An 18,706-nucleotide genomic window follows, 5' to 3' on the forward strand; every position below is an offset into this window, starting at 1 on the left:
TTCCCTCTTGCTGAAGTTAAATCTGTATCCCACAAATTTTAATATAAGGAATTTTTATTTAGTTCTGTTTCATACTTTTCAGTATAATTTCTTCTTTGACCATAATTACTTAGAATATATTTTTTAGGTTCCAAAATATTTTTGTTAGTGACTTCAAATTTTATTTCATAGTTGTTAGGAAATATGTATCTGTGATTTTGATTTTGTGGTGTTTAATAATTAATTTAACAGATATTTATCAGGTACTTATTTTCTTTAGATACTGTTCCAGGTCCTGATGATATAGTAATCAGGAAGTCACCTTACTTCTTTGCCTTCACAGTACTTAAATTCTATTGTGAGAGATAAATTTTAAAAATTATATATATGTATTATATAAGAATATAATATATAATTATATATAAACATATGTAATATATAATATATTTTTGTGACCTAGGTGATACTCATGTTTTGTTGTGGTTGGACATGATTGCAGCATGATTTTGTTTTTGTCTTATCATAGTCACAGAGTAATCTTGTCAGATGTCTCCTAGATTTCAGGAATTTCTTTTCTCTTTCTCAATTCCCTAAGTGATTCTAATATTTTTTCATACTTCCTATATCATAGTGTTGTATAGCTATCTCAATAACTTACATTTTGAGGTTATATAGTTTATATTTTGTTATTTACTGTAGTTATTACTAGTGTTTTATAAACAAAGCAAGTTTTATTTTTCAGATGTTTCTATGAAAAAATATAATAGCATTTTAGATTATTACTTCTTTACATCTTAGGGCTCAAATTTTGAAAGGTCATATTATTCATTCTCTTGCTAAGTGAGATTTTCCAAACTTTTTGGACTTACAGATCTCCTCTCCTTGGATTCCATAGGAACTGGTTTAATGATACATCATTTTCTCTAGTATGTAAAAAGAGCTGATTTGAAGTTAAAATGCATCTTACTACAGTATTTATGACATTATATAAATTTTAACAAATATTTTTAAAGTTTACACTAAATTTTGACTTTGAATTTAGCAAGTGATTATGCCATTTAATTTAGTATGTAAAGAAGCTCAATTTTTTTGTCAAATCAATTTTCAAATTGTATGTGATTTAATGATGAAACTTCTATTTCAGCCATTCTGACAGGTGTAAGGTGATATCTCATTGTGGTTTTGATTTGCATTTCCCTGATGACTGGTGATGTTGACTATCTTATGTGTCTGTTGGCTATCTGTATGTCTTTTCTGAGATAATGTCTAAGTCCTCTGCCTATTCTCAATTGGATTATTGTGCTTTTAAAAAAAATTATTTATTTGGAATAAGAGAGAGCATGAGAAGGGGGGAGGAACAAAAGGAGAGGGAGAAGCAGACTCCCCACTGGGCAGGGAGCCTGTCATGGGGCTCGATCCCAGGATCCTAAGATTATGACTTGAGCCAAAGGCAGACACTTAATTATTGAACCACCCAGGTACCTCTTAATCAGATTGTTTTTTGGTGTTGAGTTGTAAGTTCTTTATATATTTTGGATATTAACCCCTTATCAGATATATCATTTGAAAATATCTTCTCCCATTCAGTAGGTTACCCTTGAAAATTAAAAATAGAAATACTAATAGGATTCAATAATTCCACTCTGGGTATTTACCCAAAGAAAACAAAAACATTAATTCAAAAAGATAGATGCACCCCTATGTTTATTGCAATATTATTGACAATAGCCAAGATACTGAAGAAACCTAAGGGCCCATCAGTACACAAAAGGATAAAGAAGATGTGGAATTTCTTAATGGGACATTATGCAGTCATAAAAAAGGAGAGTGTTACGTTTGGGGCAACTTGGATAGACCTAGAGGGTATTGTGCTAAATGAATCATATTAGAAAAGACAAATATGATTTTACTTATATGTGGAATCTAAAAAATCAAATGAATAAACAAAAAAACAGAATCTGTAAGTACAGAGAACAAATTGATGGTTGCCAGAGAGGAGAAAGGTAGGGAATGGGCAAAATGGGTGATGGGAAGTGGAAGATACAGTCTTCTAGTTATTGAATGAATAAGTCCCAGGGATGATACTATAATAAAGTTGTATGGTGGCAGATGGTGGCTACATTTATGGTGAGCACATAATAACATAGAAGTTGAATCACTATGTTATACATCTGAAACTAATGTAACATTCTGGATCAACTATACTTAAAAAATGTTTTAGTTAAAAAATAAAGATAAAAAATAGTAAAAATAAAATCTTTAAATATGTTAAAACTTCAAAAAATATACATTGATTTCATGACCTGTTAGCTGGAATTTTTAAATTTTCTTTTAAAACTAGTTCATTTGTTTTTGTCAATTTTTGTGTTCTGTTATATATAAAATGTTCAGGTAAATGATTAGGTCTCAGGATGCTATATAGGAGTAGCTTACAACCACCACACAATTTTCTTTTTCTTTTTTTTTTAATACCTTAATACCTTTAATACCCATACCTTTTTTTTTTTTTGAAGTTTTAAACATCAATTTTATTTTGTTTTGTTTTATTTCTTTTTAGGAGTAAATTTTTCTTATTTTATTTTATTTTATTTTATTATGTTCAGTTGCCACTGTCTATTTTCTATTTTTACCACTAGTGTTTTGGAATTATTGGAACATTTTTATGCATTGTGTAGGAATTTTCATCAGAGAAATACTACTAATGGATTTCAGGAAAATCATCTTAAGGCAGATTCATGGGCAATATTATCATTATTTGAACACTGGACTCTTTTTATCCTTCCTGTGTTTTTAAACTAATGATATAGTAAATTTAATAAAATATAACTACAAATATAACTCAGAATTATATGATAATAAAAATCATCTACATGGCTAGCAGTATTTAACTGAGTGAATCTTGAATATGATTATCTATTAATCATTATCTGCTCTCAAATACTTCTATTTTAAAATGAACCCAAGTATTTTGTTGTCTTATTTATTGATTTATAAATAAATAACCATTTTTAATGATGCAAATCTCTAGAATACCTTATCCACTTCTGAGGGTTCATAAATCACCAGTTTAATATACTGACATAAGTCAAAGAGAAAATAGGATTTTAGTATAAAGAAATAAGCCAAATGTATGCCATATTTTTTAAATGCATAGGACTGAATTGCATATACATTGGTTATTAAAGTTATCCCATTTCATCCTTTATTTCATCTTCATTTTCTATCCCATTTTTCTTTTGTTCCAATTTTCTTATTTATTTTTACGTACATATGTGTATACACACACACACACACATTTCCTCAATTTCTCTTGAAAATTGGGAATGAGGATGATTTCATTGGGAAATATTTATTGAAGTAGAGTTTATTTGCCATTTTTTTATATGTAGGAAATCTATATTCAGGTTCTGGAAAAATTGGCATTCTAAATATAATTGTATTTTACAATATGATTTTACTTTATTGTATTAACATTAAACTTTATTTGGAACAAGTTAAAATTAATGTTAGAATTATAAAAATGATTATTCTAATGTTTTCCAGCTGCTGATAGGTTATGAAAATGGTACTGTAGTATTCTGGGACTTGAAATCTAAAAGAGCAGAACTAAGAGTTTATTATGATGAGGTAAGTCACTTCTACTGAAATATTTGAAAAGAATATTATGACTTTGTACCTGTTTTCTACTTATAAGCTTTGTATGTTACAAATATTTTTAACATTGGGTAACTGTTCGGGTCCGACCCAGTGTTTCATATTACCTGCTGGCATTTGCCCTGGTTCCAACTCTGGATTGTTCTCCTGAATGAGAATTCTGCCTTGATTGACTATTTTGGGGTCCTTTTTGGCATCTTAATTTACATTGGTGCTTATTACCTCTCCTTTTGCTTACGTTAGGTTATATGGTTATTATGTCTTGCCTCGTCCTTAAAATCTTTAAAGACACTATTCACACCTTTCTTACAAAATTCTTTTTCTGTAACAGAAAACTTAAGAGGTCAGTTCGAAAGGCCTTATCATATAATACTTGCCTTCTCAGAATAAATATTGATTTTGTAAATAGTAAACCTTAATAACAAGGGTAAGATCTTAAAGTGAGTTTTATTGTACATAGTTGAGATTTAATTAGGTTTTTACTTTAGTTGTTCAAAGATTGATTCTAGGCCATTAAGGATTTCCCTATTCAGAGGAAGTTAATGTGAAGATAGACTGGGGCAAAAAGTGAAAAAGCATAATTACCTCTTGTAATTTTGGGAATGTGATAATGTAAACTCTTAATTCAATTTAAAAAATGGTAGAGTAAGGAGAGATAGGAAGAAAATACAGGCCAATAATCATTATCTGGTATCACCTGCACTTATATGAGAAGAATGCAGAAGAATTTAAGGCACCACTGATATAATAGGAAGAAAAAATTTTTTAAAAACACATTTTTTTGTGTGCTACCTCCCAACCCTCATAACAGTTGCATTTTTAAGTTTTGGTGCTTAAAGATATATGCCTTTGGATATCTCATAAGTATACGCACCCCCAATTCATTTCTTAAGAGTTCTGGGAAACTAAGATTTTATGGTATATACAAGATACTTCTTGTAGTGAGAAAGAGTTCGGTGGTAAATGATACAGCAATTGGATAATCTGGTAATGACTGGTGGAAAATACTCTGGCAGGTGATGTCTTATAATTATGCTCTTTGTGATCAACTTCTAGGGCATCTTGAATCATAAGGAAAGAAGGTCCTAGGGAGCTAAGCTAGATTTTTCTTTTATTAAAATACAAAATACAAAGATGATATTAGATATTGCTTCCTCTCTTAAGACTAGTAACTAGATAAGAGTACAAATATTATCTGAATAACCAATTGGAAAGAGTAGGTCTTCTAAAAAGGACATACAGAGAAAATGACAAAACAACTAGTTTTTTGTTTTTAAAGGTTTTATTTATTTATTTGACAGAGAAAGATCACAAGTAGGCAGAGAAGCAGGTTCCCTGCTGAGCAGAGAGTCCGATGCAGGGCTCCATCCCAGAATCCTGGGATCATGACATAAGTTGAAGGCAGAGGCTTTAACCCACAGATGCCCAAAATACTTCTTATTCTTCTTTTTTAATTAATTTATTTGACAGAGAGAGAAATCACAAGTAGTTTGCAGAGAGGCAGGCAAGTCTCCCGCTGAGCAGAGAGCCCGATAAGGGGCTCCATCCCAGAAACCTGAGATCATGACCTGAGCCCAAGGCAGAGGCTTAACCCACTGAGCCACCCAGGTGCCCCTCAACTACTTATTTTGCGGCCTAAAACACTGTAAAAGGAAGACTTTCTAACCTTAAAAAGTGAGTGAAAGTAATTTTGCAATGAAGTGTTTAAATAAACATTAGTGATATTTAAGTAGAGTACTACACTATACCTACTTTATACCTAGAAATAGTTTTAAATATTGACTTATACATATACATGTATATATGCATACAATCTATTTAATTTAATGCATAATTATACATTCTATCATTTTAGTTAGTTAGTTATATACATGATTTTAGGAGTTTAGGAGTTAGTTATATACATGATTTTACTGCCAAACTTTTAAAACTTTCTTCAGCACGTTACCTCTCATATTTAGAAAATTCTTTTTATTTTCTTTTTCTAAATTTAATTTTATTTTTTCAGTGTTCCAAGATTCATTGTTTATGCACCATACCCAGTCCTCCATGCAATACGTGCTATCCTTAATAGCCACCACTGGGCTCAGCCATCCCCTCAGCCCACTCCCTTCCAAAACCCTTAGTTTGTTTCTCAGTCCATAGTCTTTCATGGTTCATCTCCCCTCTGATTTCCCCCAATTCACTTAATACTATTATGAAGTGGTTTCTCTTGATTACAATACAGTGATCTCTTGATTACTATACATAGTTACCCCTTCATAGTCTTTTAAGTTCCTCATCAAACCTGTAGCTTTACATCAGCCCCTCCTTCCTAAAAATGGTTTCTTCCCCCAAATGGTTTCTTCCCTTGTTTTTGTCTTTCTACCTCATTTTTCACCCTTCCTTTTTCCATCACTGATTCTTTCCTTAGCTTTCCTTTAAATTATAGATACTCGAGTATTTTATGTCTTTACCTTCTTCATTTCACCTCCAGGTTGCATTTATATCTTCTCCCATCATTTCAAATATAAATTTTTATTCTAATAAATTTGAATCTCACCTTTACTTTTCCCCTAACCTCTTGATCCATATATCTAATGATCTATTGCATAAGCCCAGATAAATATCTCATTGCTACTGAATTTATACTTAAAGACCTAAAACTTTTCTGTTTTCTTTTTCAGTTTTAAATTTTTTTTAATTTTAAAATTTTAAAAAAGTTTTTAATCTTAAATTTTTTCAAAATTATTTGTTTGTAACCCTTAGAGTCATATTTTTGTGTGTGTGCGTTTTTTAAGATTTTATTTATTTATTTTACAGATAGAGATCACAAGTAGGCAGAGAGGCAGGCAGAGTGAGAAGGGGGAAGCAGGCTTGCCACTGAGCAGAGATCCCGATGTGGGGCTCGATCCCCAGGACCCTCGGGTCACAACCTGAGCCAAAGGCAGATGCTTTAACCCACTGAGCCACCCAGGTGCCCCCTTAGAGTCATATTTGATCCTTTCTTCTCTATATCTCATATGCTATCAGTTTTGTAGTCTCTTAATTCTGTTTTTATATTGTCCCTCATTCATTCTCTTTTTTCAGTCCCACATTCAATGTCCTAGTTTAGGTTGTTACGTTTTGCCTAAAAGACTATGGTAGCCTTTTAACTAATTGCATTTCCTCTGATATCTTACCTTTTCAGTATCTTTCACTAATAAGATTATCATTTTAAGCCATAGATCACATAATTCTCTACCTCAGAACCTTTGAATGGCTCCCAGTTATCAACAATACAAGTTTTTTTTTTTCCTTTACTTGAGATTCAAGGCCCTGATGTTATCTTTTCCCTTTAGTTTAATGCAGTGTATGCTTCTATACACTCCTCACACTTCAGACATATTATCATTTCCTAAACATATTATTTATTTCCTACCTTAAAGCCTTTTCTCCAGCTAATTCCTTATCATGAACTCCTTTCTTTCCTATTTTGCATATCAAATCCCATTAACTTTGTAGCCACTGTAAAACTATTTCAACTGCCAAAGTAGCCCCTTGAATAGCCATAGATGAATTGAAAGTTTTGCTTTGTAAATCCAAGATAATTTTCAGAAATAACTATATGAATTTACATATTAGCTGTGAAATTTTTATTTTATTACATCAATATTTCTAAATAATCTCTTACAGAGAAAACCCTCAGAGTTTGATATGAGGATAGCCTTTTAATTCCTTGAGTAGCTGCTGTTTTTTTTTTTCATGTTGGTACCCAGCTTTTTGGGTTTTCTTTCTCTTTTTTTGTTTTGGAGAAACTCGATCACAGCCACTGAGTTGACCAAACCAGCTAAGCTAGTGTTTTATCTTCCATATTTTGTTTTCTATCTTTTAAAATTCTTCTTGAATTAGTTGTATTTGTATGTGTGTGTGTGTGTGTGTTTAGTAAACTCTTAAAGCTCTTTTTAAAGAAAGGAGTAAGGTATAATGAAGTTAAAATAATTGGATACTTATCCATTAAATTTATTCAGATCCAGCTCTTCAGTAATAGACTGATGCCCTCTAATAGCAAGCTGGTTTTATATGCCTACTCTTTTGTACAATAAGTATACTTCTTTTATGGTACTTATTTTGCTTTTGTGTTGTAGCTGTTGTTTTTCTATTTGTCTTCTTTAGTAGGTAGAAATTCAGTAAGATAGGAAGAAGGGTTAAGGCTGGAGATTCTCTCTCTGCCCACACCATTTGTAGCAGAGCAGTCTGAGAGAACTTTAAATTGACTGAGGTTCATCAAGTTAACACATAGAAGAAGGCTTAAGTGGCATTTCCACTGAGCCATCTATAAAAGTGAGAATAAGCAAAGAAGATGACAAGTGTTTTCTTTCTGTCTCTACTGAATGCTGGCCGAAAAAAAAAAAAAAGTGTTTACCTAGTAATGAAAAATACAGTGAGAGAAAACATAAGCCCAGAGTTTTATGTTATCTGTTTCATTTAACTAATCTTACTTATCTTGAGGTACAGCTCATATCCTATGTCCTTTATGATATATCTAATGATTACTCTAGCCAACAATTATCTGTAACCCTAAATAATAATATTTATTATTTAGAAAACAAATAATAGTTTTAAACACACATATCTTAGGTTAGTATATCATATATATACATAAAAACTAAATGTTAGAAGTTCCAAACAATATTATTAACATTCATTTATTTCAGTCTTCCTTATCTTGCAGTTTTGAAAGTTCCTTTAAGTAAAGGGTAACATTGTATACATCTGTTCAGCTTTTATGTCTTCTAGAGCTTCTCTCATTGTGATTCACACATTACTGAAAGGCCAAATAAACTTCATGGTTTAGAAAGAATACAAAGTGGGAATATGTAATGACATTACTTATTCATTCAATAGATATTGAGTATCTACTTTATGCAAAGCGTTGTGCTACCACTGGGAATAAAACAATATATGGAAATGGAATAATTACTTTTAAATTTTATGTAACTCATATCTTCAGAGTAAATTTACAAAAGAATTTTTGAACTTTTCTTGCTTAAACCTTAAATTGCCATATAAATAGTATATGTTGGGGTAATACAGTGATTGAGATTATGGGTTGTGTACTTAGATAGAAGCTGGCTTTGAATTGTGTGACCTGGGCATGCATATCAGTTTCTTTAGGCCTATTTCACCATGTGTAAATTGGAAAAAAAAAATAGTACCTGCTTTATAAAATTAAAAGAGTTAACATAAATACTTTGGCAAGGGAACTGGCACATAGTAAGCCTCAGATAGTAGCTCTTGATGTAAATTATTACTTAAATTGGCTACTTTAAGTGGAAGTAAGCCTCTACCTTTCCAGAAATTATCTTCTTATAACCTTACTTTTGCTTTTATGTAAATAACTTTTCAAAGGATCATATAGGATACAAGAAGGACATAGAATTTACAACAAAAAGTTCTAGGCTATAATGATATTATGGAATGTACTGAACTTTTCTTTCTCTCGGGAGATGAGTTTTTGTAGTCTTCTGTAAGCTTATAGAGGATTGAAGCTGACGATAGTATGATCTGGGTCAGAAAAATTATTAATGTTTCTTAAGTATTTTTGATATAATAATTTTACCTCAGAATTTTTTTCCTTTGGAATATAGAATGCTATAACATATCAACTTTCCCCCTCCTACTTGTCTTTAATTATTATTTCATTAGGCTATTCATTCAATTGATTGGCATCATGAGGGCAAACAATTCATGTGCAGCCATTCAGATGGTAGCTTGACCTTATGGAACCTGAAAAGCCCAAGTCGTCCTTTCCAGACCACAATTCCACATGGTAAGGTGTATGCTTTCAAAAGAAATAAACTCTGGAGATACAGTGCCTTGACTTGAAGTAGAACAGGTGGTATCAGTGTGTTTGGAAGAAAGTGATAGGATATACCTTCTGGTTCTAAATACCTTTTTTTATCTCCTTCAGATCCCCTCATTATACCGCTCTCCCTGTTTATCCACTTTCCTACTTTGTGATGCTTTTATAAAGACCTTTCCAAGCAAAAATTGCAGAATGGATGGTTGATGTATCTGAAGCAGTCCTTCGGGTTAAGGAGGTAGTGAGAATGACATTATATAGATCTGACTTTCAGACCTATTTCCTATACTATTTTATAGTTTGTCATTTTCTAGATTCTCTCATTTATTTCCATTTCTACCATTTGATTCCACCAAAGGTGAGAACTATGGTTTTTGCTGTAGATTGAATTTTTATTATCTTTCTTATCAAAAGGAGGTATTTATTTATTGTTTATGTTCCACCTAACTGGAAAGAACAAAAAGTTCAAATGAATAAATATCTTTTATTTGATGACTATATTATTTCTGAGAATGTTAGTGGTGATCTGAGTTCTATATTTTCATTATATCATTGGTTGTTTATAAGAATAGAGAGGTCAAATCCTAGTAGTTAATCAAACACATCCTATTATATAGTTTCTGAGCACTTATTATAGTATCACATTTGTAAAATTTTCTATTATGTTTTTTATAATTGGTGACCCATAAATCACAAGATGAAATTATTCCATCTTGTGTTCATTTGCCCTTTTTTATACCATGCCCTTTTTTGTTGCATGCTTCACCTTCAAATGATTTAATTATTATAACATTTAACCTAACAGCTTTAGAGATTACGTTGCTTTAACACACTTAGTTTTAGATGCTTCATTTAAAGATTGACATTATGGAAACCTTGGATAGGTGTTTGCTATATATCCCACTCAGGTAGAATTATTTGTTTCTATGATGAGTTTACTTCTTCTCCGCACCCCTTACCCCCATTCCTTATGCTTTTTATTTTTATGTGTAAAATATGATTTATTCATAATTTTTCTACTTCAATTCTTCTCAACAGTCAACTTTTATACAATTTATTTTTGGCTTGATTGGATATTTGTTACTTGCATATGTTTCACCATATCCATATTTATCAGTCTGGGTTGTTTTCTATACAGTTAACCCTTGAACAATATGGGGGATGGGGCACTTATCCTCATGCAGTTGAAAATCTACATATAACTTTTGACTCCTCTAGAACTTATCTACTAATAGCCTACACCATGTCTAGAAGCCTTGGTGATAAACACAATTAACACACATTTTATATGTCATGTCTATCATATACTGTATTCTTACAATCAAGCAAGCCAGAAAAAAGAAAATGTTATTAGGAAAATAATAGGAAGAAAAAATATATTTACTATTTATTTCAAAAAAACTATTCCTTTGAATTAGTATTTTTGTATTTCTTGGCTAAATACCTAGTAATGTGACTGCTGGATTGTAGGGTAGTTCTACTTTTAATTTTTTGAGGAAACTCCATATTGCTTTCCAGAGTAGCTTGTGCACCTGAAACTAATATTACCCTGTATGTTAATTAACTAAAATTTGAATAAAAACCTTTAAAAGAACTATGTATAAATGGAGTCACACAGTTCAAACCCATGCTGTTCAAGGGTCAACTGCAATTCTGATTTCTTGTTGAAGAAGATGAAATTCTGTTCACAGGTTGTTGAAAACATCAGCATCTATATCTCATATAGAGCAGATTAAATTCCTGCAGTCTTACCCATGATTTAAAGCAAATATCAGTGATTTTGACATATTCTTATGGTTCATTCTGTTACATTTCATTTCAGCTATTTTTATTTTAGAAAATAAAAATTTCTCTAAGTAGTACTTTAGCTGTATCTTATAAGTTTTGATATTATTTTATTAAAAATGTGTAATTTTCACTAATATTCAGTTGGAGGTATTTTCTAATTTCTATTATAATTTTCCTTTGACCTATGAGTTAGACATTTGTTTTCTAATTTCTAAAAATATATTTTGTTATAAATTTTTTTTTTAAGATTTTATTTATTTATTTGACAGAGAGAGATCACAAGTAGGCAGAGAGGCAGGCAGAGAGAGAGGAGGAAGCAGGCTCCCTGCCGAGCAGAGAGCCCGATGCGGGACTCGATTCCAGGACCCTGAGATCATGACCCGAGCCGAAGGCAGCGGCTTAACCCACTGAGCCACCCAGGCGCCCCCGTATTTTGTTATAAATTTTTAAATGTAGTCAGAGAATGTGGCATGATACTAGTTCTACAAAATTTACTGTGATTTGCTTTAAATTAGACATACACAATTAGTTACTATGAAGTTCCAAGAATGCTTGAGAAGAATGTACATTTCCTGTTACACAAAGGTCAAACTTTTTTTCTTTGCTCAGTTTTTATTCTTTGATTTTCAGTTTTGAGAGAGGTAAGTCAAAATCTCTATTATTACGGATTTTTCCCTGTAATTTTGTTCATTTCTGCTTTATATACTTTTTAAGTCAAGTAGGTCAAGGTGACTGATAGCATTAATTAGGTCCTCTGATTTTACTGATATTTGACTAGGGCTTTCAATTTCTGAGTGTGGTATTAAAATTTCCTAATAATTATAGAATTATCTATTTTTTACTTTATTTCTGTCCTTTCTGTTTCATGTATTTTTTTTCTTTTTCAATTTATTTATTTTCAGAAAAACATTATTCATTATTTTTTCACCATACCCAGTGTATTTTTGAGGCTTAATTGTTAGGCATCCATTAGGTTTTCCATAGAGAGCATATAGTCAGGTCTTTTTCATTCAGTTTTATAACATTTGGTTGGAGGGTTCAGTCGGTTAATATTAAATGTAATTATTGATGGAATTGGATTTAAGCATACCAACTTACTATTTGTTTTGTTGGTTCGATCTTTTTGTTGTTGTTGTTCCCTTTTCCTCCCCTTTTTGCCTTCTGGATTATTTGAAAGTTTATATTAGAATTCCATTTTAATTTACACACAGGTATTTTATCTTCAGAACTTTTGTTTTTGGTCAGTTACTCTACCCTACCCTACTTTACTAACTTTTCACAGTCTATTGGAGTTAACATTGTAGCACTTTATCAAAAAATGCAGAAGCTTCAAGATCATATATATTTATTTACTTTTATTTACTTTTGCAATAGTTACATGTATTAGTTATACATTGTTATAATTTATGCTTTAAGTAGTCTTAAGCATTTTTAATTGAAAGGAATAGATTCTTTTATATTCTCTTATTTATTATTTCCTTTAATATAACTTTATATTTATAATTTTTTATAATTTCATTTGTTCTTGAAGGTACAGAAACATCATTTAGCATTTCACTTAGCTTTCCTTTATCTAAAAATTCCTCTTTTTTGCTTTTATTCTTGAGGGATATTTTTGCTGAATGTAGATTTCTAGGTTCACAGTTTGTATGTGTGTATGTTGTTTTTAAGGTGCTGCACACTTTAAAAATACTCCACTGTTTTCTGTTTTTTTTAGAAATTAGAAAACAAATGTCTATTTCTTTCTTAGTGAGAAATGTGTGGTGTTTTGAATTTTGGTTCCCCTGTGTATAATGTGTCATTTTACAGTGGCTACTTTCAAAATTTTTGTAACTTTTATTTCCAAAAATTTGGCTATGATATGCCTAGTTTGTTTTCTTCAAGTTCATTCTATTTAGAGTTCTACTGAACTACAGAGCTTCATACACTTATAAATTTGTATCTTTCATAAAACTTGGGAAAATTTCAGCCTTATATTTTTTTCAAACATATTTTTCTGCTCCAACCTCTCTCTACTCCTCTTTCTGGGACACCAGTTACCTGTATGGTAGAATTTTTACTATTGTCTCACATGTTTCTGAGCCTCTCTTTTTTGTTGTTGTTGTTAATCATTTTTATCTCTGAATTTCAAACTGGATAATTCCCACTGATCTATCATCAATTTAATTGCTCTTTTCCTCTGTAATTTTCATCCAACTATTAAACCCTTAAGTTATTTTTATTTTATTTTTTTAAAGATTATTTATTTATTTATTTGATAGATAAAGATCACAAGCAGGCAGAGAGGCAGGCAGAGAGAGAGGAGGAAGTAGGCTCCCTGCTGAGCAGAGTGCCTGATGTGAAGCTTGATCCCAGGACTCCGGGATCATGACCTGAGCCAAAGGCAGAGGCTTTAACCCACTGAGCCACCCAGGCACTCCAAGTTATTAGATATTTATTCCACTTGCTACCTTTTTATATTTTCTGTTTTTCTGCTGAGATTTCTTCTTTTTAGTCATTATGAGTCCTTTTCTTTCTTTCCCTGTCCTTTCCTTTCCCTTTCTTTTTCCATATTGAGCTTAGTTATTTATAATCACTGCTTTAAATCTTTGTTTGATGATACCAAAACCTGCTTCCCCGGAAGCTGGACTTTGTTCATAAGAATAGCTCACATTTTCCTACTTCTTTACATATCTAATAATTGGAAATGTATAACACATATTATGGATATTATGTTGTGTATATTATGGAATATATTTTGTTACCCCCTTCCTCCCTACCATGTGTCTCCTAAACTAGGAAGCCATATCTAGATTCATCATTTTTCTACAAAGCGATATTTTCTATACTACAAACGTAAGCTTTGTCTGAAACTCAGATTATTGAACAGTAGTAGAAAAAGAGGGAGGTTGGTCACAGACTAGTTTACTTAATACTTATTTCACTTGAGATTTGTACCGTGGTGACATTGCCCTTGTTGTAGCTGGTTTTCACTAGTACTACAGACATTATTTTTCTCTCACAGTAGGTTTTAATGGCTTCAAATACTTATTCTTCAGTTATAATGCCCTCAGCTAAACACATGCATACACATACACATGCATTCTACACACATGATCTTAAACCAAATCACATCTAATACTTAATAGTGACATTGTTGCTCAGAAACAGGACAGAGATGTCAACAATTATCACTGTTATTTAACATTTTTCTGAAAATATTATCCCATTTATTTAGACTTGAAAAAGAAATATGATATTTAAAAGTTTAGAGAATTCAAAATTATAATTATTTTTTAATAATGTAATTGTATAGCTAAAAAAATAAAACCAATTAGGAATACTATTAAGTATAACACGAAAACTCTGTACACAGAACAAAATATGATGAGTAGATAAATACAGAACAAAATATGATGGGTAGATAAAACCATTTAAAAAGGCAAAAGATTTATGCAACCTGAAGAGAAACCCAAGTATGGATAAAACCATTTTAAAAAATAGCATCCACAAAAATACCTGGAAATTAAGTTTAAAATAACAGTGTCCTAAATAACAGTGTCTGCTAAAGGACATGAAGAAATTTGAAAAATGAAAAAAATACCCTATGTATGCATGGGCAGATTAGTTATTATAGAGATGTTTGCTCCCCACATATTAATTCAAAATTCAGTTTGTTCCCAAGAAAAATAATAGGCTTTAAAAATTAGATGAGCTTATGTGTAGGAAAAATAAACATGAAAATAGGAAAAAATATTTGAACAAGGAGTAATGGTCAATTACAGGCAGTTTGGAAGGTTAGATGCCCTAAACAATTATTGCTGAAATAAATACTTACTGAAATGAAATAATATTTTTTAATATGTCATTGAGCTAACAACAATAAAAACAAGTTAAACTTAGAGATCCCAAAAAACATTGTTGGTTAACTATAAATGCTGAGAGATAAATAGTAAAGAAAAAATTTGTATTTTTTTAAAAGATCCTGTTTATTTATTTGAAAGAGAGAGAGTGAGCATGAGCTGGGGGAGGTGCAGTGGGAGAGGGAGAAGACACCCCACTAAGCATGGATCCTGACAGAGAACTCCAGCTTAGAACCCTGAGATCATGACCTGATCTGTAGACAGATGCTTAACTGACAGAGCCACACAGGTACCCCTTGTCTGTAGTTTTATGTTACACTTCAGAGAACCTAAACTCCTATTAAAAAAATACAAATTTATTGAAATATAGTTCTCAATTCACTAAAGTGTATAATTCAGTGACTTTAGTACATTCGTTATGCAACCATCAACAAATCTAATTTTAGAATATTTTTGTCATCCCCAAAAGAAACACCATACTCATTAATAGTCATTCCATCCCTACTCCTCCAGCATAGCAAATCTATTAATTGGTGAATACTATTCCATTGTGCAGATACACCACTTTTCTTATCTACTCATCACCTGATGGACATTTGGGTTGTTCCCATATTTTGACAATTCTGAATAATTTTGCTGTGAATGTTTATGTGCAACTTTTGTGCCAGCATATATTTTCATTTTTCTTTGATATATATAAAAGAATAGAATTACTTGATCATATGACAATTCATATTTAACATTTTAAGGAACTGTCAAATTATATTCCAAAGTCCTCAGGCTTTTACATACTCACAAGCAATATTAGGTTTCCAACTTCTCTTCATCTTTATCAACATTTGTTAATATCTATCTTTTCTTACAGCCATCCTACTAGATATGTAGTAATATATCATTATAGTTTTGATTAGCATTTCCCTACTGAATAAAGATATTGAATATCTGTTCATGTGCTTATTTTCATTTCTAATATTCTTTGGAGAAACACTGATTTAGTTCCTTTGCCCATTTACAAATTCTTTTTTTTAAATTATTATTATGGTGTTGTAGCAGTTCATTATACAGTCAACCCTTCAACAACATAGGATTTGGGGTGCTTACCCTCTGTGAAGTAGAAAATTCACATATAACTTTTTTTTAATTGAAGTATAATTAACATACAATATTAGTTTCAGGTGTACAGCATAGAGATTGAACAACCCTATATGTCATGCTGTGCTCACCACCATGTGAGGTTACCATCCATCACCATTACAATTATTACATTATTACAATATTATTACATTATATTACATTACAACATTATTACAATATTATTGACTATATTTTCTATGTTATACTTCTCATCTTCATAATATATTTATTTTATAACTGGAAGTTTATACCTCTTAACCTTTTTTATCTGTTTCACTCATCCCCTACCCACCTCTCCTGTGGTTACCATCAGTTCTCTGTATTTCAATCTGGGTTTGTTTGTGTGTTTGTTCATTTGTTTTGTTTTTTAGATTCTATATGTTAGTGAAATCATATGATATTTGCATTTCTCTTGACTTTTTTCACTCAGTATAATACTGTCTAGGTCCATCCACATTGTCACAAATAGCAAGATGTGATTTTTTTTATGGTTGAGCAATATTCCATTGTGTGTGTGTGTGTGTGTACACAAAATCTTCTTTATATATTCACCTATGGATGGAAAGTTCCATTTTTTTGGCTATTGTACATAACGCTGCAATAAACATAGGGATACATATGTCTTTTTGAATTAGTGTTTTTGTGTTTTTTGGGTAAATACCAAGTAGTGGGACTACTGGATTATATGGTATTTCTATTTTTAATTCTTTGAGAAACCTCCATACTGTTTTCCATGGTGGCCGCACCAGTTTACATTCTCACCAGCAGTGCACTAGGGTCTATTTCCCTTGATACCCTTGTTATTTCTTGTCTTTTTTATTCTGGCCACTCTGACAGGTGTAAGTTAATATCTTATTGGTTTTGATATCCATTTCTCTGATGATAAGTGATGTTGGCAATCTGTATGTCTTCTTTGGAAAAAGGTCTATTCAAGTCTTCTGGCCTATTTTTCAATCAGATTGTTTTTTTGTTTTGTTTTGTTTTTGTGTTGAGTTTTATAATATCTTTATATATATATTTTTGTTTTTTTAATATATTTTGATACTAACCCTTATCAGATGTATCATTTATCAGATATATCATTTGCAAATATCTTCTCCCATTCAGTAAGTTGCCTTGTCATTTTGTTGGTGGTTTCCTTAAATGTACAGAAGCCTTTTATTTTGGTGTGGTCTCAATAATCTATTTTTGTTTTGTTTCTCTTACCTACAGAGACATACCTAGAAAAATGTTGGTAAAGCCAACATCAAAGAGATAACTGCCTGGATTTTCTTCTAGGAGTTTTATGGTTTTAGGTCTCACATTTAGGACTTTAGTCCATTTTGAGTTTATTTTGTTTATGGCATGAGAAAATGATACACTTTTATTCTTTTATATACAGCTGTTCAGTTTTCCTAACATTGTTTTTGGAGACTGTCTTTTTCCTATTGGATATTCTTGTCTCCTTTGTCATAGATTAATGGACCATATAAGCACGGCCCATTTCTGGTTTATATCTGGGCTTCCTATTCTGTTTGATTGGACTGTGTGTCTGTTTTTGACAGTACCAGACTGTTTTGATTACTACAACTTTGTAGTAAATCTTGAAATCTGGAATTGTGATACATCCAGCTTTGTTCTTCTTTCTCAAGATTACTTTGGCAATTCAGGACCTTTTGTGGTTTGACAAATTTTAGGATTGTTTGTTCTAGTTTTGTGAAAAATGCTGCTGGCATTTTGATAGGAATCATTGAATTTGTCAGTTGCTTTGGGTGGTAAGGATGTTTTAATGCTTCTCTTTCAATCCATGAGCTTGAAATATATTTACATTTGTTTCTGTCATCTTTAATTTCTTTCATCATGTTTTGTAGTTTTCAGAGTACAGGCCTTTCACCTCCTTGGTTACATTTATCCTTAGGTATTTCATCCTTTTCAGTCTAAGTGGAATCTTATGTATGTATGTATGTATGCATTATTATTATTATTATTATTATTATTTATTTATCTTTCTGCTACTTCATGATTTGTGTATAGAAATGCAACAGATATTTGTATATTAATTGTGTACCCTGCAACATTACTTAATTCATTTATTACTTCTAAAATTTTTTTGGTGGAGGTTTAGAATTTTCTGTCATGACATCTGCAAAGTGATGATTTAATTTCTCCCTTCCCAGTTTGGATGCCTTTTATTTCTTCTTGTCTGATTGCTGCAGCTAAGGACCTCCTCTACTATGTTAAAAAGTGGCAGGGGTGGACGGCCTTGTCTTGTTCCTGATCTTAGAGGAAAAGCTCTCAGTTCTTCACCATTGAGTATGATGTTACCTGTGGTTTTTGTTATATATCTATTTTGTAATGTTAAGGTATATTCCCACTAAACTCATTTTGTTAAAAGTTTTCATTGTGAATTTATGTTGAAAGTTATCAAATACTTTTTGTGCATCTGTTGAGATGATCATATCATATTTATCCTTCGTTTTGTAAATGTGATATATCACATTGAAAG

The 18,706-nt window shown here is 31.3% G+C and overlaps 1 protein-coding gene across 6 annotated transcripts in view; it reads left to right on the forward strand.

The window, feature by feature from the left end:
• The window catches only part of STXBP5L (syntaxin binding protein 5L), a 415,834-nt gene that overhangs the window by 208,272 nt on the left and 188,856 nt on the right, over nucleotides 1-18,706 (forward strand). For all 6 annotated transcript variants that reach the window (XM_044251475.1, XM_044251473.1, XM_044251477.1 and 3 more), the window contains exons 8-9: nucleotides 3,523-3,606; nucleotides 9,301-9,424. In XM_044251475.1, the coding sequence (XP_044107410.1) occupies nucleotides 3,523-3,606; nucleotides 9,301-9,424 (208 nt within the window). The remainder of the gene's footprint in view (nucleotides 1-3,522; nucleotides 3,607-9,300; nucleotides 9,425-18,706) is intronic.

The sequence above is a fragment of the Neovison vison genome, chromosome 6 (assembly GCF_020171115.1).
Source record: "Neovison vison isolate M4711 chromosome 6, ASM_NN_V1, whole genome shotgun sequence".
Taxonomy (NCBI): domain Eukaryota; kingdom Metazoa; phylum Chordata; class Mammalia; order Carnivora; family Mustelidae; genus Neogale; species Neogale vison.